At 37.3% G+C, this 23,221-nt stretch overlaps 1 protein-coding gene across 1 annotated transcript in view; it reads right to left on the bottom strand.

The window, feature by feature from the left end:
• The window catches only part of LOC100374185 (neuronal acetylcholine receptor subunit alpha-7-like), a 62,410-nt gene extending 41,587 nt beyond the window's left edge, over positions 1-20,823 (bottom strand). The window contains exons 1-3 of the mRNA XM_085498370.1: positions 20,775-20,823; positions 19,557-19,676; positions 6,364-6,372 (exon numbers count right to left, since the gene is read on the bottom strand). Coding sequence (XP_085354496.1) covers positions 6,364-6,372; positions 19,557-19,676; positions 20,775-20,823 — 178 coding nt within the window. The remainder of the gene's footprint in view (positions 1-6,363; positions 6,373-19,556; positions 19,677-20,774) is intronic.
• Between the last annotated feature and the right edge of the window lie 2,398 nt (positions 20,824-23,221).

Below are 23,221 nucleotides of genomic sequence, written 5' to 3'. Positions count from 1 at the left end.
TATATATATATATATATATATATATATATATATACCTTTGGGGCATTGTTCCCGTTCCCATTTCGTGTAAAAGATTAACATAACCCAATTCCTTCAACATTGCGATTTAGCTTTTATCTGATAATTGCAACGCAGCCAAACACACAAATTGAATTATTTCTTTGTCCATGTAAATTGTTCTAGGACTAATTTATAAAAAATAAATGAGCAATGATGTAATACTCATATAAAGGTTAGGTTTGAACTCGGAGCTCACTCACATAACGGTCAATCTGACACATTCGCTGCTTATTGAGGAGCCTACAATGTTTGTATGACCATTTATATTATTATTCAGAAACCTCGTCAGGAATAATGAAGATAGGTGTACCCTCATCTGTATGTCCATGTGTCATGGAGCACACCAGAAATAAAGATGACTGCTTTACTGTCATGTGTATATTGTCAAAGGGTTGTTAATATTGTTATTGAATTGTCTATTTTATAGAATTAATTGATTATTAGTATTCGCAATTATTCGTATATATCTTCACAATTACCGTTTGCTGTTATTATTTGCATTTATCATATTTTTTTACATTTGTTGTATTTTATTCGCCATTCATTCGAAGTTATTAGTATTTGCATTTATCTTTTGTATGTATGAGGTGCATTATGACTGGACCATGGCCCTTTCACACGTAACATCAGCGCCCGCCCTTCCAGAGCATTTACATTCAACCACGATCAAAGTCATCATACTCTTAGAATAGGAAAATAAGCAACATATCGTTTCAACCCTCCCAAATTGTATGGAAATCTGAACATAGATCGGCTTGCGGCAAATAGTTGGTGAAAACGTTCTTCCATACCGAGTATGTCACCTTTATTCCCGCGATGTGTATAAAAACAAGGCCCGGTAACGGCAGTGAATGATTTATACGATTGATATACAAGAAATGACTCGCGGTGTATTAACCAAGATTCTATGAACTTTTACTCGATCATTAGATTCTTTTGGCAAACGTGGATGTAATTGACTCCGTCACTGTTATACAGACACTCACACTACTTAATCAAATATCAAACTATATACGAGTGATCTCAACACGACTAGGATATTGACACGTTCTGGGTGACTTTAGAGAAACAACGTCTATTTCGGGAATTGTGTGAAAATTATTTTGAAGCGTTTCTAAAAAAACAACAAAGATTTAACATAAAACTAACATAAAATTGACACTAGCGATTACCAACAAATTCGTCAATGGTTAACGTGTTCTTACCACTCAAAGGCCAATATAAACAGAACACATTGAAAATATGCTAAGACAACAAAATAGTCGTCATTCGGTGTGTACCTATAATTCTAGTGCGAAACGAGACAGATCATACAGGGAAACACAACAGGAATAATGAAACATGTTTTACTGTCAAATTTTGTTCTGATAAAATTTGCAAACTAAAATTGTAGCAGGTATACTCTAATATACTCAAGAAATGATCAACTATATTCATGGTAAACCCTATCCATGACATAACACGAAACACGATCAAATTTGAAGAGGAAGCACTGCAACGAGGGAAGAACTGCTAAACAATGATAGTGCGCATATTAACACCCCTCAGACAAAAAAATAAATCGACTGGTGGTATTGTTTCTTACATTGGGGGGTCAAACTGCATTACAATCTAGGAGGGATTTTTGCTTCAGATTGTTTCAACAGCTAAAGTGGGCAGGTTTTTAACTTTTACATGTTTTATTTTGCTTGGTATTTTGCTTCTAACTTTCTGCCTAGCACGTTTTGAATTACTGCTTCCGACTTAAGATGGCAATTGTATTCTTATACGTATGGAATAGTTGCTTTAGAGTTTCCCGTGGAAACCTTGTACGTTTGACATGTGTGGTACGTTCAGCACGTTTGATATTTTGAATAAAAAACTTAAATATATATCTTGTAACGTACAAGCATGTGTACCCCTGTAAAAGTGTGAAGCAGGAATTACAATGAAATATGGTAGAACATTGTTCCAAATGGCATTGTGAATTTTGAAATATACAGTAACTGTTCGTAGAAAATAATTCAGGTCTTTAACTACTTGTGGTGTGTTCATGGGACCATAAAACGACAACCCATAAATTCAAATTCCAACATAAACTCATTTCATTTAGTGTGTGTTATTTACTGGTAACCAATCCAGATGATATATATGGGATTTGCTCTATTAAATTTTCTTAAAACAGAACTCACGCTCGAGTAGACTTCTTTGTAATATGTCAGTACTTTATACAATATAAGTGTAAACTCGTGTATTTAAATGTAATTCGGTTGGATAACACACAGTTAAACTGCAATTCTTTCAGCTGCTTTTCTCTTAGCGTAAAAGTAGACAGGCCCTAAATCTTATGGTCACGTAACGTAACTGTTCAATACGAAGATACATGCACGAAGCTAAATATAATAGTTGTAATTAAAGCCACGGGAACTGCAAGGTTTGACATTTTTCTTGTGTTTAAACTAGTAATAAATACTATGTTCACTGACATCATATCAATGCCCCATAGCGAGCGCTGAGTGAGCTTATTGCATCATTGTGCCGAGGGTCATTACCCTCATTTGCAGTGAACAAACATAACATTTGTAATACATGAACATTTACCGTATACGTGATTGTCTCTTAGCAGCGTGTGTATATTAATAAATAACCTCTGTTCCGTCGACTAGGTTCTTACTTTTCATAACAGTTTACGGAAAATGAGTGTTGGTGTAATAAACGTGCATCCATTCCGATTTTATCGACCGGTGTGTTGAATGATGAATTGACGAATGTTCTGACAACGCCATATAAGTGTGTATGGTGATACTGAAGATGATACTGAAACGAATTAGCCAGGTTAAGTGTGTGATGGGATCACGGGTTATATCAGTATGGAAAGCATATCGGAATAGGAAACATAAGAACAAAAACCGAATTGGCCACCAGTCGGTCATTTTTACCAAGCTTGAATGAAATCGGCCCAGACACGCCTGTTGATGACATGTTAAAATGTTTTTTTTTGGTAGGGGTGAAAGTGATCACCAGTAGGTCAAACATCTAGAACAAGGGAGATCTACAGGCATGTCATAGTATCAAAGCACGGACAGACAAACACAAAGAAATGCCAGGTTCCCAGTGACGGATCCAGAAATTCGGTAAGGGGGTGCGCTCCTATTAGCACACGTCTGCGCACCTCCGGTGGCTGGGTTTGTCAATTTATTTGTCAATTATTTTTGCGGGGTGAAGGGGGGGGGCGCGTGGGTTCCCGACCATCAATGGTAGTAGTATTTGAAACAAAGGACGCGATGGAGTTAGAAAACTGAACAAAAAATCTAGTCTCATGGCACTCTCTCTCTCGCTCTGAACGACAAATTGTGCCTAAGGTATATTCAACTGAAGACATTTGACGCGTAAACCAAGCCAGTCAATTAAATCGCCAGATTATTTTTTTTTCTCCCCAACTGCCATTAGAACTCGTATCAAGAAGTGGGGTCGTCGACGATGCATCGAATGTATCGCCCTCTGTTTTGAATACAACTTTTAGTAAAATATAAGCACGATTTCAAACTGTTATTGTTTGATACCAGAAATAGCAAAGATTTTGATTTGATTTGTGAGGTAAACTGTAGTGGAAATTTCTAATTTGAATTGAAAAACTGACACAATAGAATGATTTCTTATTTAATCTTAAGTTCTTGAATAGTGTCGTTATCGGTGCGGTTAAATCGACTTTCAACATCTGTGATGAGATTTAAGTTTTAAAAATTCCTCTTCATTTATGTGTAATTAGGCACACGACTTTTAAATAGCGGTATATGTATATTATGCGTTGTATTTTTTGCAAAATATTCTTATAGCCAATGGACAATTAAGTCTATTTGGAATATAATTAGCAATGCAATAATAATAAAATTCATTAAAATGTGCAAAAACGTTATAACTTGAATATTTGAACTCATATTGTGTGAATCATAAAATACGATTGGTACACATTTCCGAGAATTCTTATTTGAGTTTTGATTACACAGTCAGCCGATACACATTACACTGTATTATACTGTCAACAGTTCGAGACACGGCAACTTACAGTTGATAAATACCACATGTCCCTTAACAATAATTGTACGGAAACATTGATATCGCATATCCTTGCTCGTAGAAGAAAACAACTTTATTCTGTGAAAACTTGGACCGGATTTTCCTGACATTAACAATCACATTTGTTGATGTATTCAATGCTGTGTTTCACTACAATAGCCATCTGTCTTTATTGTGGTTTTACATGGGGCACGATTTGAAAGAAGATATACATTGAATTCCAAATCTGAATGTATATCACAGTTTTTCGGAAATAGTATTCGTCCTCGATTACTTAGATGTCAAAATGTCCTCTTTCAGAAAATGGCGCCATGTCCGTGTGTTGACCACATCTGTAACAACGTGAATATAAGTGGTTTGCGCTTCCCGTTAGATATAGGTCACTCAGTAATGCATGAACAGAAACATCATCACAACTACGATTTGACGACGACCCATTATCTATTGATGAGTTTAATTACTAAAAAATCCAACATCCGAAATACATTCTGAACAACGTTTCAGGATTAAAGAGATGGAAACATATAAGGTTATAAGGAAAATGAGCAAATTACGCCCCTTATTCTGAAGATAAGCCATCGTCGCGTGTTAGTGGGTAGATAAACCTAATGCGACCACTTTATGATCGCCGCACGATAAAACTAATACAATTGAACGAATGATCTTAAAACAGTCATTCTCCGCATCTAACCTTTGGCACCAATGTTGTTCGATGAACAGCTCACGTGAGTAGCATACCCAACTAGACAGCCGTAATTTCATTTTGATATTTTGTTCTGGTAAATGACTTCAGGCTTCAGAGAGTTTCCATCCATTTAAGTCAATTTGCGTCGAATAATTTGGCTGTCAGTGGTTGCCTGTCTACGAACGCCTGAATGAGAAAGTGATATGCGCAGACACGCGTTTTGATTAATCATCATTTGCATAAAGATTTCAACGTCAATTCGACTGTGACTGATCTCAGAAGCAAATCGATCCAGGAAATTGGGTTTTGTACTAAAGAAGGAAAAGGCGGGAATCGTATGGATATTTTGTGAAATGTTCTCTATGAATTAAAATCAAATTCCATATTTTTTTACTTGTCGTCATATTGTTTACTGGTCATTTTGTGATTTCTGGTGCGCGGGATATCTTTTTTTATAACGTCTGCAGGGCCTGCAACATTTTGTGGCGCTTCAAAACAAACATTTATCGTCTAAGTTGTATCGTGATGAATTGGAATTTGGAGAGACATGTTACTAGTATTTCAACGATCATATATACAAACTTGCTGAATTGATGTACTCGGTAACAACATCGCGTGATAATGAGATATACTGGCGTGAACCACCTCATGGAGTTTACAGCTTTTAAATCCTGCTATCTCGAGTAGTACCCATATCAATGTCATTATATGTCGCATATATATGCTGTTATTTTTCAATGAAGTCGATACTCAGCTGTAGAAACGATGAGACTGTTGTTACAGTTTATGTTTTAAGGTTAAACATATGGGGTCGCCATAAACATTTCCAGGTAAATTGATCTACAAAATGGGGTGAAACGAACACGTGTTCGCTGGGTGATATGGGTGTTTTAGGTTATTTGACAGTCTGACGGCGAACAAGGGAAGTCAACATACTGAAATACTTAATTGCAGAGAGATTTTGACATTAAATGTTGCCACTGCTATTTAAATGCGCTGGAATGTGCGCACACGTGTCTAAAATATGTGAGTGGCAGACTAACTTAACCCACTTTTGTGATTAACAATATAACACAACATATCGCATTGATTCCGTCTCAGTAAATCGTTTCACTATCAGAACATGATCTTTTTAAATCGATTGAAGTTAACTACATTGGAAATCATTTCTTTAGAAGGCCAGTAATGGAGCAGAACATAGGTATTATAATAATCGGTAAGAACAAAGAGATCGTGTCGAAAGCGCAAATGCGTAATCGACATTCGTCATTCAAGAATTTTTCGAAATTAAGGTGTTGGGCCAATTAGTTTCCATAAAATTCCGGTGTACTGCGTTTGGTTAATGGTTGACCTATTATATATTATATTGGTAAAAGCTATATGTTATAGCAATGTTAAATTATCCGTCGATCGATACGTTTTGAATGTTTAACGCGTCCATGTATAATTATCGTGATTTCCTACTGAACAAGAAAGCTACAATGAATTTTTCTTCGTAAATATTTTTTCAAACTGTGATGATGTTTTTATATTTATATTTTAAAGTGAATAATGGCAACAACGTGTCGTATCTATGGTAACGACGCTCGAATTCCTTCATCAGAACATTGTTGATGACGTGGTTTTCACAGTGGGTGAAATAATTTCAGATTGCAGAATACGTCACCAGCCTGGAAAAATGAAATCGTTTTATAAACGCGAATGATGTACAACGCACGCCATTCTCTTTGATTCCAGGCGCCTTGACTGTATGGAAACATATCTGTATGCTGTTCTCGTCGTTCCCAAATCGCTGCAAGTTGATTTAAGTACAACATTTTAGGTCAGTGTAGTCCGTTATGACGATGTACTCTGAGTAAATAAACACGCCGTATTAGTACGCATCCGCAATTAGTAATCAGCGTAGTGCGTGGGATAAATACCCAATCACTCACTGATTCCCACTGATCGAACCTTCGAAGTGCCCGGATGTCATTCCAGACTAGCTGTGTATAATTATACATATGAGCGACCATAAAGCAATCTACTCTGTGGTGCATGTCAACATATAAGTTTCATTGTTTTGTTTTTTGTTAACTATGTCTGAATTTGTATATTCACTTTCATTCCTCGCTCGGCGAAATTCTCTTCACGTAATTTCATAGATGCGATATTGGTGTCATCTCGCGTATGACTGTCATTTTAAATAAAAACAATTCCATTAAAATTCAAGATCTGGTGAATATCCGACACTCCAAACTTCGCTGAAAGTGTCAAAATGCCAAATTTAATGCAAATGCTTAGGATATGCAGGGTGTAGTCAGTTTTGAGGAGAGACCTCTGACCTCTGCTATTCAGTCAGGTGTGAAACAAGGAAGGATGTGTCCTGGGCCCGACTCTGATTTTCTTCTCTCTTCTGTTGAAGTTTGCCTTTGGTCACTCTACTCAGGCTCAATATGCCAACCTACACACTCGCAGTGATGGGAAATTGTTCAACCTGGTCCGACTGAGAGCAAAGAAAAAGCTTCCCTCAGTACTGATTAGTTATCTCTTGTTTGCCGATGACGCAGCACTGGTCGCACATGTTGAATATGAACTGCAACAGTTGCTCAACCAGTTTGGCCATGCGTGCAGTGAATTTGCGCTGACCATCAGCATAAAGAAAACAGTAGTCGTGGGCCAGGATCATGTTCCATAGCCACCTGTCGTCACCATAGGCTCAGAAGCGATTGAGGTGACAGATCACTTCACGTATCTCGGATCGACGGTTACTAACAATCTTTCTTTAGACAGGGAAATTGACAGACGGGTAGCTAGGGCGGCAGGTGTGATGACCAAACTCGGAACGAGAGTGTTGAACAATAGTCACTTGACACTTGATACAAAACTCATTCATGCGTTCTCAGTACGATTCCTCATGGTAGCACATGGTAGCACAGTCACTCTACCAGTAGAGTATTGTATGCTTGTAGTAGAGTGACTGTGGTAGTAGCGAGACCTGGACCACATATGCCAAACAAGAAAACCACCTGAAAGCTTCCATACTCGATGCTTAAGGCGCATTCTTGGCATTTCTTGGAGGGACCGAGTACCCAACACCACTGTTCTGGAACGTTCCTTCTCCTTGAGTATCCACCTTCTTCTCTGTCAGCGACGTCCACGCTGGCTGGGGCACGTATCCCGAATGAAAGATGGGCGCATCCCGAAAAACATTCTGTTTGGTGAACTAGCGACACGAAAACGCCCAGTAGGACGAACAGCATTGCGCTTCAGAGATGTCTGCAAACGTGGCCTGAAGCTAACAGGCATAGCCCAGCCAGCTGGGAACAGATTGCTGGCAAAAGGTCAGGAAAGACGAATGAAGCATCTAGTTAAGTAGACTAACACGCAAAGAGAAACTGCAACAGGGGAACCCTTCTGCCTTCATATGTCCTAACTGTTGCCGCGATTTCCATGCCAGGATCGGTCTATAAAGCTACAAAAGACGCTGTCAACCGCCATAACTCATGCAGAGCGCTACCATCATCTGAAAAGATGGAAGGATGCTTGCTTACTACTACTACTACTATTCCCTGATTCAGCCATTCATCTATGGTGGTTTGTTATATTACCACCTTCCAAGTCACATGCCTTTATTTCTAAACAAGCTTATCAACTGTTCATTTACATTGTTGCCACGGCAAAGATGTCAATTCATCTCAGTCGCAGGAATAAGCGTGAAGACATGGGAACTACTGATCCACTGGAGATTTTTAAACATCGTACGCATTCCACGCTTAACTTAGAGTTTGAGTACTGCCGTTTAACTAATAGGTTATATGCATTTGATAACATTTGGGCTGTGGGGGTGCACTATGCAATCGAGATGGAGAAGCACTCAATATCTGTATATAATCGGTTTTCACTCCCGCTTTGCGGAACATCTGGTTACGAACTTCACGGTGAGTCTGGCACCGAGCATCAAGTACGCTACGTAGGGTGGTACACGCATTTACATGCTGTCACGTTGATCTTATGATCCTCCTTACTTTTAATTAAAAACCTTATAACAACACGTATCCTTGTAGTCAGTTATTTACCCATAGTGTGGTCCACGTAGTTTTTATACATTGTAGTGTGTTTTATTTCTGCTTAGGAATTGGTAGGGGGGATCGTAACCCCTTGTGGCGAGAACCAGAGAGTCTGGCCTACCTGCAGGATCCCTTTGTTTAACGTTCACGTTATTGTTTGTTAATTAAGTTGCGTTGTTGTTTTTGTCCGACTGCGATTGAAAAATCACTACTACTACTACTATGCAAATTAGATAAGGTACTGTCGTTTGATTGGCCACAAAGGATGTGTGAACAGAAGTTGAAATTCTTGATGGTTGAACTAATCGCCCATAACGCTAGGGTGTTCACCTGAACCCCAAAGGTTAAAAAAAACGCGGTTCGAAAAAATCGACCGGGTCCAAAAAAGGGAATCAAAACCGCGGCACATTCCTACACACGTTTTCAATGAGTTTCGTATCGAGTGTGCACGTTTTTTCCGTAGCATGGTTTTGTGCAGATTGCAAAATAAAGGGGTCTTACCATTTCTTAGCCTGGCCAGTACTAAGCACACGTTTTCTCAGCATGGCCTAACGTTTTTGACCTTTTAGCCCATGCTATTAAGAAGCTGTGCGCAAACGCAACTATCGTCAGTAAAATAATGAAGTTAAATATACTTATCTTTGGAGATTGTATCTATAAGGGTAATTAGCATGTGACCATGACTAAGGGCATTGCCAGTCACTGGTACAGATTATCTTGAGCTCGGCCTATATATCAGATATATAACAAGATCCAAGCTAATATAATCACCGAAGCAGTAATTCAGTGCTGCCAAATGAGGTATGATACATAATTCAGACATCGGGTCTGAATATAATTACCGAGGTCCCAGCAAATATAAATCTGCGTCAAATGCCATAACACAGTTGTGAAAAAAATGTATAATCACCCAACGTCACACGGGATCAAAGTTTCTTATCTCTAAGCCTGTAATCTTCTCGTCTATACAGGCGATGTCAACTTATAACAAAATGATTTATTGACCTAACAAAGAAAATGAAAACCTATTTTTGTTTACGTCAACTTCAGGACACACTGATAGCGGTGACGTCAGTTTGGCGTTTTACACTTAAAATGGCGTAGTTTTGGCTCAGTCACATGACTAACACTGTGCACTATACTTATATACTGTTTCTCTTTGCATTATTAGCAGCAAAAGCAATGTGCCGTAACGACAATAACACACAGTGTTTGGTTACGATCACGATAAAAGAAATAAATGTGCGCTTAGAATGACACGCTGTGAGCAGTATCGGTAGTGGCGTTCATGTTAGTGATTCCGATAGGTGACGAGCGTCGGGACCGAGTCGGCACGTGCCAAAATGTATGTGTGAACGCTCGGCTTATTTCTCAATTTCGCCCTCGGTGGTCAACTTGACGTAGATGGGCGCAAAGACGGCTATTATTTTTTTTTTGATATTTGATGCAGAATTAAAGGCACCTCTCGGTATCTGGATGGTTGTATCATGTAGATAGTTCAACACGGAACAAGAAAAATATTTATAATGTTTGTCACGAAGGACAACTTTGAACAGATCAAATACAATACACAAAGAGAAGATAACCTAAGAAAACCAATTCAGCTACATAGGCTAACAACATATCCACTGCTGAACACACGGGGTTCTTCAGAAAAACATCATCAGGTTCCTTACATTTTATAAACCATGTCACCATTCTAAACATTCCTGGGGTCCCCAACGATTATAAATAAATATGCGTCAAATGCCATAACGCAGTTGTAAAAAAGAACAAATTCGTAATCCCTAACGTCACACGGGATCAAAGCTTCTCATCTCTAAGCCTATAATCTGTACAGGCGATGTCAACTTATAAATTGATTAATTGACCACAAAAAGAAAATGAAAACCTATTTCTGTTTACGTCAACTCCAGAATGCGGTGACGTCGGTTTAGAGTTTTACACTTTAAATCAGGTAAACGCAAAAGGTAGTTTCGCTCAGTCGCATGACTAACATTGTGTGACGAGAACTAGTCGTATATTTACAATGTATACATAAAGATACTGAATTGCTCAAAAAAAAAACAAGAGATATCCTCACCCAAATCATCAACATGTTGAAAGAGTCACATGCCAATCATTGATAAATGGAGACAACGTGTCTATTAAATGGTCATATTATTTTCACTTCCGCCACTAAAAGTCTGCCATTTTGAATTATTACCGGCAAAATCAATGTGCCGTAACGACAATTTATGGGTCTTTTTTAAAACCGTCATAAACATTATAAGCGTTGTATGCTAGGAATGATATCTTATTATTGATTCGATATTTATTTATACTGTAGGTTTTTGCCTTCCGTAGTGTGCTTACTGATAAAATCAGATGAGTAATTGCTGGTAGACGAGGCTTGATAACGAGTGGAATGTTCAACTAATTTTATCGGTCAACGTTGCTTTCTTTACATTCAAATCAAGAATTTCGCTCCAAAAATTTTTTTATGAAATTGTGTCTACAAAAACTGTTTTTATCATATAGATCTGGCAACTAATGTGGAAATCTTAAATATTTTGAGGAATGTCGTATTTTGGTACCACTTCTCAATGAATCACAGAACTTCAGTATCTTTAAAGAAAAACTTGTAGAAGTACTTAAACATTATCAATGAAAATGTCCACAATTTGACATAACAAATCTGGCGGGAAACTATATGTTGTTGAACGGAATATTATCGTGTCTCCGTTGTGAAACCAGGTCGTCTTTCTCAGCCTAGTGTAGTCGGAATGATGTCATATTGAAATGGCTTTCGTGTCAAAATTACAATGACATCTAGAATTGCAAAGTCTGTGACTATTATCTTTTTCATTTCCAAAAGCGTCGTGTATGATTGATATAATAATTGACATAACAAACATAACTTGGACATGCGTTATTAGTAACGTGCCCAATTAACCCCTCTACAATGCTGTCCTAGTCCAGGTTAACTAATCTCTCGAAGCAACAACAGCATTTTCTCCGCGTGACTTTCGAGTATCGTGTAAATTATAGTTCTTTCTGGGATCACGTGACTCGCATATAATGGTATGTTCGTTCGCACAATGCTGTCCATAGTCGATAAGCGGATATTTACAGATCCCTCAAAATCCCACCTATAAAAACGTTCCGATACTTCCAATTAAAAGATTCCCCATTTTATAGACACGGATACATAAAAAGACAACCTCGATTGTAGATTACTGTCGTGACATCATTGTACTTCTTACGGGTTCACCTGTTTTGCTGTAAGCTGAGTTTTAACCACGGATCAATGATTGAGCAAACTTTAATCCGCGATAAGTAAGCTACAGTGAGCATGCGCTGTTGCAACAGAGAAAGGAAAGGTCGATGAATGTAGTGCAACGGCTGTTCGAATTTCGTATAAACAAAGAACGTGTTTACGCGCGAACATGACGGGTCGCGCGCGACGACCACCGCCCTTTAATAGTACTGAACTTTTCTTTATAAATGCATATATGTAAGTATGGTTGGGCGGATTTTGCACCCTTTGTTTACGGAAACGGTTGCCACGTCACAGTGGCGCGCACGGCAAATACCCACAATGCATTAATTTAAGTATTATGTGAGGATTCGATTCACCGGAAATGAAAAATGCCATGATCGACGATCAAGATTATCTCATGTTCACAGCAGACTGGTAAATTGAGTCTCGTGATAGTGTGTCTGATTCGTTGTGTTCGATGCTGCTACATTTACTCAGAATTGATCCACTGTAAACCATCAATGTAAATAAAGCTAATAAAGCTGCTGTGGTCATGACCATGGAGCTATTTTTAGATACAGATCATTGTGACGATAAAAACTAGTCTGTACTGTACTATAAATTGAGATGATTAAACTAAAATCACTGCTAATCGATCTGCTGATTTCAATGAAAAACTATACTGTATGATTTCCCAAAAGGGTCGCAAGCCTCTCTGGTTGCCATTTTTGAATGTTTGCTCATTAAATAAATGAATACTGCGTTGACATCTTTTGTTGCATTCTTTTTTGCTGACGTAAGACTAAAGAGAAAAAACATGTGAACACGTAACGTCGACCAAAAAAGGGTTTAAAAATGGTGAAGTTTGAACCCCTTGAGGGGGTATCGGCATCTACGTAACTATTACGTAATAGTTGTGTCGGCGTAAAACAGTCGAGAACACGTTACACGGATGCAACACCGGCGACCATTCGCGAAGGGTGTTGTAAGTGCATTGGCGTCCTGAACTTAATTTGAGTGTTACAGTCAACTGTGCTGATATGATCACGTCGTTAGCATGCACTGTTTCCGTCGTTAAAGGATTATATGCTAATTATATTGCTAATAAGTCAATGTTATTGTTTGCGTCCAGACTGTTTATCTCAAAAACAAAGTGTACAGTTTCCCGTTACACAAGTAGTTTTTCATATTTGTTTAAAGAAGGGATTTTATGTGTTTCAGATTTAATTTTGACAAAATTATGAGCCCAATAACTTTACAAAAGTAAATAACCCTTCAAAAATCACAAAAATAACTCAGCAGTATATGTTGTTAAACTCGAAATATGTCGACTTGCTCCAACAATGACCTAACAAGAACCTTATAGCTACATGTTCCAACTATTATTGCTCCATTGAAAAAAAATACCCAAAAGACATAAATATACGATCAACCGAAAAATTGCCTATCTTCGAGTCAGTGTTATCTGTGTACATTACCGAGAGGCCACCTTATTAGAAATATGTTACTCTATTAATACTTGAATTCCATTTTAAAATGGTCGGTGAAGCACTGATTAATTCTGTTTGAAATTTGTTCTACAAAACCCATCATCACCTGAACTTAAAAAAATACAATGTTTTTTTTTTATATTTGAAAAGAACATGTTCATTTTTTCTCCAAAGACAGTTTTAACTGTGCAATATAAACTTACGAGGTCAGGTAAACGAGAAATTTTTCAATGGAAAATGTCTTGATCATTTCAACATCGATCGTTTCAAGAGCAGGTGTAGAAGACGCTCTTAAAACACCAAGTAGTTGTTAAACATTGTGCTGGCTCAAGCAACGTACCGTAAATCAGGGAATGCCTGACTTGTTATATATGTTATTTCCGTAATTGCATCATGATTTATGTGACTGGGTGCGTAAGGTCTTAAACACGAGCAGATTGGAATACGTCCACCCGACCATACAATTATATATATATATAGTCTTTTTAGTCTATATCATCTGTCATTAGGTAATTGATTATCGGACCTGCTACCCTCAATCTTTCGGGGCATACGCTCGCTTCGAATTGAATCCTCGTCTGTTATGCCATCAATTTCACTTTAAGGTCGGAGCGCACGCGCGGCTCTCGAAAAACATTGTAAAATCTGTGATGTTTAAATTAGTATACAACTATCCATTTGGGGGTATTCAGTATCATTATAATGTATTCCTAGTACTAGCTACAATATACATTAAACAATACAATAAAGCGGACCAGAAACAAAAAGTTTGAATACAGTACTCAGAGCAATAATATATATTGAAAAAGTAGTGACATTTTAACTACTAGTGTATGATTATATTGGACATATACTCTCCTTTTCTGAAAATAAGACAATCGATGTTATTGTGGGTTTTTAAAAGAGACAGTCTTAAATCTATTTTATTTTCTAATAATTCTAGCAACCTCGCGTTATATTAGTTTTTTTACAACATCGAGTAGCACGCTTTGTGATATTTATCATTCCCGGGCCCATTTTTACAATTTAAATCATTACGCGACGTAATATTCAAAATACACACGCCATGTAGGTATCGATTATTGATTGATTGTAGGCACGGCTATTCACACCAAGTGAAAATCTAATTCAAATTGAACACGTTTAATACGGTCAGAATATTGAAAAACCTATATTTCATTTGCTCCATGATAGCAGATGTCTGGAACAACAACGTCAAAGAGTTTAAAATCATTTCCGAACGGAACACCACCCAGCTGTCTAATGATTATTTGTATTGGAAATGATGCTTTCATTCTTAAAATACCAGATTAGATTTAGCAGGTGATAACCGTGACGAAATTAGAATTTCATATAATTATATATGTTTTACAGTCTGTCCATCTAATATAAACTATTTTTCATATCTACGTAGTTTACCTCATTCAGGAAAATAATGATTTTAAATTGACATATATCAAGATTTATTTTCAAAGCTTATTAGCTGCAGAGTTATTCAGAGCTGCAATTTTATAGATTTACCAGTCACGCATGATACGTCATCAGCATAAATTAGTATGCTAATTACGGATAATCCTCATTTACATACTGGGTACACTATCCATAAAAACTTTGTAATTTATTTAATATTGAAAACACCTTGACTAGTTCAAATATTACAGTAAAATATTCCGTCAAATCCTTTGTCACGTACATCTAGCTTGGAATACATGTCACGTAAAACATTCAACGTTACCATGAAAACCGACTGTGGGTTATCAATCTGTGCTCAGACAAAGAATGCCCACGATATATGTTATAAGACATTATTATTATTATTATTATTATTATTATTATTATTATTATTATTATTATTATTATTATTATTATTATTATTATTATTATTATTGTTGTTGTTGTTGTTGTTGTTGTTATTATTGTTATTATTATATACTTCGCGACAATAATGAAATATCTTTATAGATATTTGCTGCAGCATTAGACATTACACACTGGTGCAAGTATAACTTTGCGCCAACTATTTGGGTGCACACCACAATTAACTAAAGAGTATTATCAAATAAATAAATTATGTTTAACGATTTTCAAAGAATTCTGCAGCATAAGAATCTGTGTCTGGGGCCTTCTAGTTTCGAAGCCTTTTGATCGCGCGATTTACTTTTTGCAATGATATAACAGTGTCATTCAACAATGTTTTGTTAGATTCTCATGTATCAACAGAAGTGCACATTAAAGTGTTAATAGTTCATCAGAACAGCGTGGCGTCATATCGTACGAAGATCAAATAAGTAATTCGTAATAGATGATCTGACTTTAATTTTGCATTTACATAGACTTTTGAATTGGTTCACAACTGCCTTTACCAACTCGCTATTGTTACTTGTACGCCAAAACTATTAAGCAAATCATTTCTCTCGTCACAGTCATTTCACCATGGGTTCTCACGTTTCCGATCTTCAAGCCTAAATTTAAATCTATATCTTGATCTAGTTGTCACTTTATTCAAGTCTCGGATAATCACATTTATATTTAACTGTTTCATTTCTATAGAAAATCTCAACAATACTATCATGAATCTTTCATCAACAATTTACATTTAATATTTTCTTTAATTTCAGATTTCCATGAATATATACACCATTGAGATATCTGAATGGTGTTTTGGTTATCACTAATCTTCAAAGTTGTGTTTGGGGGAAACAAAAAAACGTTGACTGAGCATGAAAATAACGTGCCTGTAAAGTCTTCAAAATATAAGAGATAAATTTAACAATGATTCCGGAGTTTTTTTTCTAGTGGCCCGGTCAGTGCTCTCTTTCAACATCCATATTCAATTTCTCCTTGTGATTTTTCACAATCGTCCCGCAATTAGTTTTTCTTTTCATCTATTCCTTGAAATGATAAGTTATTTTTCTTAGCAACCAATGATTCCAAAATTCTAGATTTCAAAACTGGCGAAACTTACTATTTTTATAATCAACATTTTACGATAACGTTTATTTATTGGCTGAGACAGTCCCTCTATTATTGGCTGAGACAGTCCCTCTATTATTGGCTGAGACAGTCCCTCTATTATTGGCTGAGACAGTCCCTCTATTATTGGCTGAGACAGTCCCTCTATTATTGGCTGAGACAGTCCCTCTATTATTTTCTGAGACAGTCCCTCTATTATTGGCTGAGACAGTCCCTCTATTATTGGCTGAGACAGTCCCTCTATTATTTTCTGAGACAGTCCCTCTATTATTGGCTGAGACAGTCCCTCTATTATTGGCTGAGACAGTCCCTCTATTATTGGCTGAGACAGTCCCTCTATTATTGTTAACGAATAGGCTTGCCATTAATGAGAATAATCATGGCCAAAGCATATCGCTCCATGGTACGATGATGCGCCATACGTTGTCAGTTCCGGCTACAGTGACATGCCATCACTCAAGATCCGTATACACACTCAATTGCTATCAAATTGTGTACTGCAGACCATATGGCCTTCTGTATTTGTGGCTATGATTGCGCATGCGTAGATAGAGACACAGGTAAATGATGGGTATTGCATGCGCCTCGTGTTTCTTGAATAAATATTGAAGCTGAGTGATACATGTAACACAAAATATACTATATTTAACCCAGCGTCAACATCTATCACATTTTTATGTATTTTCGTGAAATTTAGTGTTGAGCCAAATGGATGGAATGTCTTATAGTTTACACTGGCTGCAGTGGTTTTGAAACAAAAACGGAATAATTCTGCGGCTTTATTTTTGGGGAAATGTAACACACAGTTTGAATTTGGCCTTTATCACAGTTAACATAATGACACAAACAGAAATAAAAAGATACGCTGGAAAATTATTACCTCATGACACGAAGGCAATTTGGCACAACATCAACGATAAGAAATCGTCGCCTTATCACGCGAGATTTACATTTATAGCTCGAACGTATGACGCACACGGCCTGACGTGGTTTATTTGTAAGACAGGGAGATATTGTATCACAGTGCAATTTCTAGTGTTTAGGAGAAAATGTTGAGATTCTTTTCAAGTGAGGGACATTGTAAAACTTTAGTGAGGGTGGAGTATCGTCCTAGATATTTTTGGACACGTTTAACTGCATAATTTTGAGCTTGTGACGTGAATGTTCGTTTATAGAACAGATTTGAGTCTGCAGTAGGTTGACAGAAGCTGTCAATCAATTATTAAAAATACATATGGGAGAAATTTGGGAAGTGGATGAACAAACACACAAATCTAGGGGGTGCGAAATTATCTAGTCGGAGTAGGCTATGAACAGCTTTCAATTTCCCTCTTCAGTATAAATTAGTGGGTCAATTTATCTACACCTGGAAAATGCTTTCAAGAAAGAAGGGAAGATGTTTAAGCTCCACCACTCGTTGGCTCCACCGACTTATGGATACACCATGGACTTCTCTAAGTTCGGATTCGGTCCTCAAACACCATCATTGTTTATACAAGGTTCGGCTAAATATAGAGATGCCTCGAAATCCTGATGTTAAGCGCGGTGGTCGTCGCGCAGCGCGTATTCGAATATCATGTAAATAAACAATGTATTGTACACGCGTTGTATACGTCGTTATGAGTCCCATATAGAACAGAACGCGGCGTGACGACTGCCGCCCTTTATGTGCAGCGGTAATTGCGAATCGTTCACAATTACTCAAAATGCTTCAAATTGGACACAGCACGGTAAACATGTTTTGCAAGCGCCCCGCTAAATCTGACGGTACTGGAAAGTATCTCCATAGACATATATAACAGAAACGTGCATATAAAGACATATATTCTCTATGCCCATTAACGGATTATGGCAGCAATTCAGACGAGAACGTGTTGGACTTCTATAAACGTTACAAATTATCCACGTTCCCGCTTTGAACACCTGTGTACCGACCCAACCTGCGTGCACACGTGTCCCGCCAAGTACCTCTGTACGTGCCGTCCCGAGACGCCGTGTACCGACCCAACCTGCGTGCACACGTGTCCCGCTTAGTATCTCTGTACGTGCCGTCCCGAGACACCGAGTCTGTCTATAAGATTAAGACGACCTCCGCATATATTACGTAATTATTGACTCTTATAGTATTCCACTGGGCAACCTCAAAATATGCCATCGGGGAGTACATGACAGGTGTATCCAACGGGACTCTGACGTATTTATTTATATACGTACTGCATGTAAAGTGATGCCCTATTGATACTCTAGCGATTCCGTCATCTCTAGATCCCGTTCATACATGGGTGACCCAATTCTGAGAACTCCCCGCGTAGCTGTTACATTTCAATTGAGATAAACAAAAAACTTAAACAACACAGTATCAAAATGAGATGATTATTGAGAATGAGCTTTTCAATTTTTAATGTTGAGCTATGTGTTTGTCACGGCAATAGATCAGATCTTAGTCGGGTCTTGCCATGACTCGTATAGGAATGTTCATGAAAATTGCATTTGAATTTTGGTGGAAGAAACTGAAAGCGACATATTTATAATTTAGTTAAACAATTCATTTTGGCCTCGAAATTGTCCATATCATAGAGTCTACAATAGATTGTACATTATATATATATATATATGTAATTGGTCAATAAATTTGTTTTATAACGATCAATGTTTGGCAATGATTGATGATTTTGTTGAATTTTGGGGGCACCCGGATAAAACTATAAATGTCTCCCTTCCGTTATTGAGATAACTTTGGCGACAATGCGCAGAGCTCCCATGGAAGAACATGGTAGAAGTTATAATGCTGACAACAACTCCATCATCCAGCAGGGTTAGACTGTGTGAAAAGTGTCATTTCGAGTTACAGTGCAGAGAAATTTACGCCGCGTGTGCATCATCAACGGGTATTGTGCAAGCTAATGGGGATGGTGTTACCCCCGCTAAGATATGAATACTAGTATGCGCGTTGCTTTTTAAATTAAGTGAATGTGCACACGAAAAATATAAATTATACTTACAACTACAGTTTTCACATGCTAAATCCCCTGGAAAGTCCTTGCATAAGTCGCAATGGATGCATTTATGAAAAACAGCACTCCAAGTCTCCCCATCCGGGCATAGACCACCGTCTACAGCCGCTACAATGCACGTAAATAAAACAAAAAGTACGTAACACTTTTGTGTCTCCTCCATTTTACACCAGTCCATAACACATGTAAAGTCACTTTGGGTGTATCTTTAATATTGGCAACGATTCCGAAGTCGCGTACATCATCACGCTTGGTACATTCGAAGACCACCTTCGCCACGCCACGCTCTGAGAATCAATCGATGCACATTGCACTCGACTATGCACTGTCTCTCTATCAAGGTGGGAATCCCGGTTAAGCGTACTTGAAACGTGAGATAAGAGCGAAGTGCTTTAGCGTCATAGCGGTGATAAAAATCTGCAGTATCGATCCTTCCGCAGCGTCTCAAAAACGAAAACAAAAACCTTAAAAGTGAATGTTTCCTCCAATTTTAGGCGATCGTCGGGTTAATACTTGTCCTTTTTTTTAGCACCAAATGTCATCCACCTTACCATGAGACTCAACCGGGCAGCACGCGCTTGCAACCCGACATCGGGGCTTGTTTATTACTGTCACTGGCGAATGTGCACAACATTTGTACACATACACGCACTTACGTTCAGCCCTAGTAGAATATTAGTGTGCTGTCACATTCGCGAGTATTTGCTAATCGAGAGTGCTTAACCGGGTAACCCCGTGTAAAAAGACGAACACATCATACGAGGCGAGTAGTTCCGGAGGCTTGGTTAAACTGATGGAATTAATCAATTTTCGAATGCGCAAATGAATAATGACGTCACTCTCCCCGTGTTGTAGTATACTCATTATTTTTACCGGTGGATTGATTTCTTCAGTTTTTTTTTTTTATTGATTTCGGTTGTGAACTTGGACTTGAAGATGGTAATTTTCAATGTACATATTAATAACGAAGACAACCATCACCATGAAATAATTGCGTCAAGAAATTTCAGTTGCCTGTTTGGCCCATGACCAGCTGCAACCACAGCTGTGATGGAAAATTGCATTTACAAACCGCATCCTAGAATGGTTACTGTAAATTAATTCAATTTATGAGAACCAGTGCTTAAACAAGCGAGAATTTAAATTGAAGCTGTGAGGGCGCCCTTTATTAAAAACAAATAGTACATGGTGTGATCACAGACCTACCATTGGTGTAGCCACAGTCTAGCGAGGATAATGCTGGGAACACCAGCATATTTTTGAAAATGAAAATGATGGTTATAGTAGTAGTAGTATTGTTTATTAAAGTACCGTGTGACAATAAGAAAATATTCAGTAAATACATAGTTTGAAAATAAAAATCTGTCACCCAGCCCAATGGGCTTACAAGTCATGTATATGTACTCACATATAGAGGGTGTATGTCAAATAAAGATATTGTATGTATTATTGCTTGTAAAATATAATATCAACTAATGTACTACACAAACAGGTTATCTCGTCTTTTCTGAAATGATCTTGTAATATATTTTGCTATCGCTCTAACATGGTTCACCATAAAGTAACTTATTTTTTCTATATCAGTTAACAAATTAAATTGGTTTCTGGAAATACTAAATTCATTAAATAGCTGCTCACATAATTCTGTGTATAATGGACAATACAGTAAGAAGTGTATTTCATCTTCTGTTACATTTAAAGAACATAATTTACAAATGCGTCTGTCTACGGTTTCATGTCTATATCGTCCCGTTTCGATACGCAACGGAAGTATACCGAAACGGAGCTGTGCTAAAAACGATCTTTCACCCCTAGACATGTTTAATAATAAGTAACTTTCTTCTCCAAATTCAGATTTAAATTTAATAAAAGTACGTAGTTTGGGTTTATTATTAACATTTGTATGCCAGTTTTCAATGGAAATTTCATTTTTATTTTCTTTAATGCTATCAACATTGCAGAAATATATGACCTCAATATCTAACAAATCAAAAATATTACACATATCAGATGACCAATTTCTATATCCCGGAGCATGTTCCCATAGAAACACTTGATTCGCCTAACATGCATAACCTGTTCCAGTATCTAGCCATATTAGCCCAATGCCGTGAACTGCACATAGACCAACCTGTACCCCCTGTTACTGCTAAAGTGTTATGCACTCCTAAGAAGAATGTCCTGTTTTGAACTGCATCGCAACATGGTAGCTATCATAACCCCAAATACCGGAACAATAATCTATAATTGGAACAATTGTAGAATTGTATATTTTAGTACATGTTTTAAAAACCATATTATTTAAGAATTTCAATATCGACATAAGAGCATCCAGTCCCCTATCTGCAGCATCAGCTAAAGCGTTTTCATCCAATAATATCCCCAGATATTTATAACGCCGAGCGTAACTAATAATGTTATCACCTATTCGAAACGTATATTGACCACATTCTGTATTCTTTTTCCTAAAATGAATAACTTTTGATTTAACAAAATTAATCGTTAGTCTCCATTTATAATACCATGTAATGAACTGATCTACTTTCAGAATCTGAAAAAATAACTATATCGTCCGCATACAGCAATATGCACATAGTGAATCAATAATATTTATGCCAACTCAAATCTTTCAAGCCTTTGGCACTAACATATATTGTTCACAGCTTTGGCCGTTTCAACACACACGCAAAAGTGTTAATTAATTATCTTCAAGCTCATGTTGAGTATAATACTGATGCGTTTCATTTATTCCTATGACGACACGGGATGTAGTGCTAGTTTGCATCCTGCAGCATTCCAACATTTGACGGTTTTATCATTTGACACTCATGTAATGCTCCGTAAGTTTATGTCCGTAAGTCTATAGTGTTTATTTGTCATTTATTTATGTGTGTGCTGTGTTGTTTGTTAAATCTGGATTTAAAGGTGATGAAAAATGTTATAACTTAAGGCTTTAACATTGAGCTCTGCGAAAATGTTCTAAAAGATTTTTTTTTTCAAATAATATTTTGCAAAATTCTCGATAGTGCACTATACAACGGAATGTTTTTTGTGCTACCATTACAAATATTAATGATGATTATCATAAGGTTGTTGAACAACTCTTTCAAAAATCATGGGTACGCTTCTATTACATTCCACATATCTCTTTTCTTCTACATAGGGTCAGTACGTGGGGGGGGGGGGGGGTCACGTGGCGACTACATATCTGTGAACATTTGCGCCTAAATAATGATTCTGACTATCCACACGTCCAAGGTCACATTGAGTTCTTTGTTCGTAGTGTGAATACATACAAGCTGTGAGTAGATTGGCAGATTATTCACTAGGTGGTTATGCGCAGACTCCAAGTAATGCCGTGGCACAGTGTACAGTATTTTGTTCGAGTGTTATGCGACATATTACTGTATTGGTGTTCCCATGTTATTATCTCAGAATGCTTTCACTTTTGAGATTCTTTTGAAAAACTCAAACCAAGGCCTTTTCCAGATTAAATACTAGCACAAAATGTATGTGGAAAATAAACTGTCATTATTTGCTTTCAGCTGAGCCGAAATTGCAAAACAAATTGAACTTGAAGTCCAATAATTTGAAACTGAAAATACGTTAAGATTTGCGTCACGTTCTTTAACATTTTGGCTGTCATTCAAAAA

Source organism: Saccoglossus kowalevskii, chromosome 4 (genome assembly GCF_978046115.1).
Source record: "Saccoglossus kowalevskii chromosome 4, keSacKowa6.1, whole genome shotgun sequence".
NCBI lineage: Eukaryota > Metazoa > Hemichordata > Enteropneusta > Harrimaniidae > Saccoglossus > Saccoglossus kowalevskii.
Note: the sequence above shows the minus strand (reverse complement) of the source record. Positions and strands in the feature narration are given on the sequence as shown.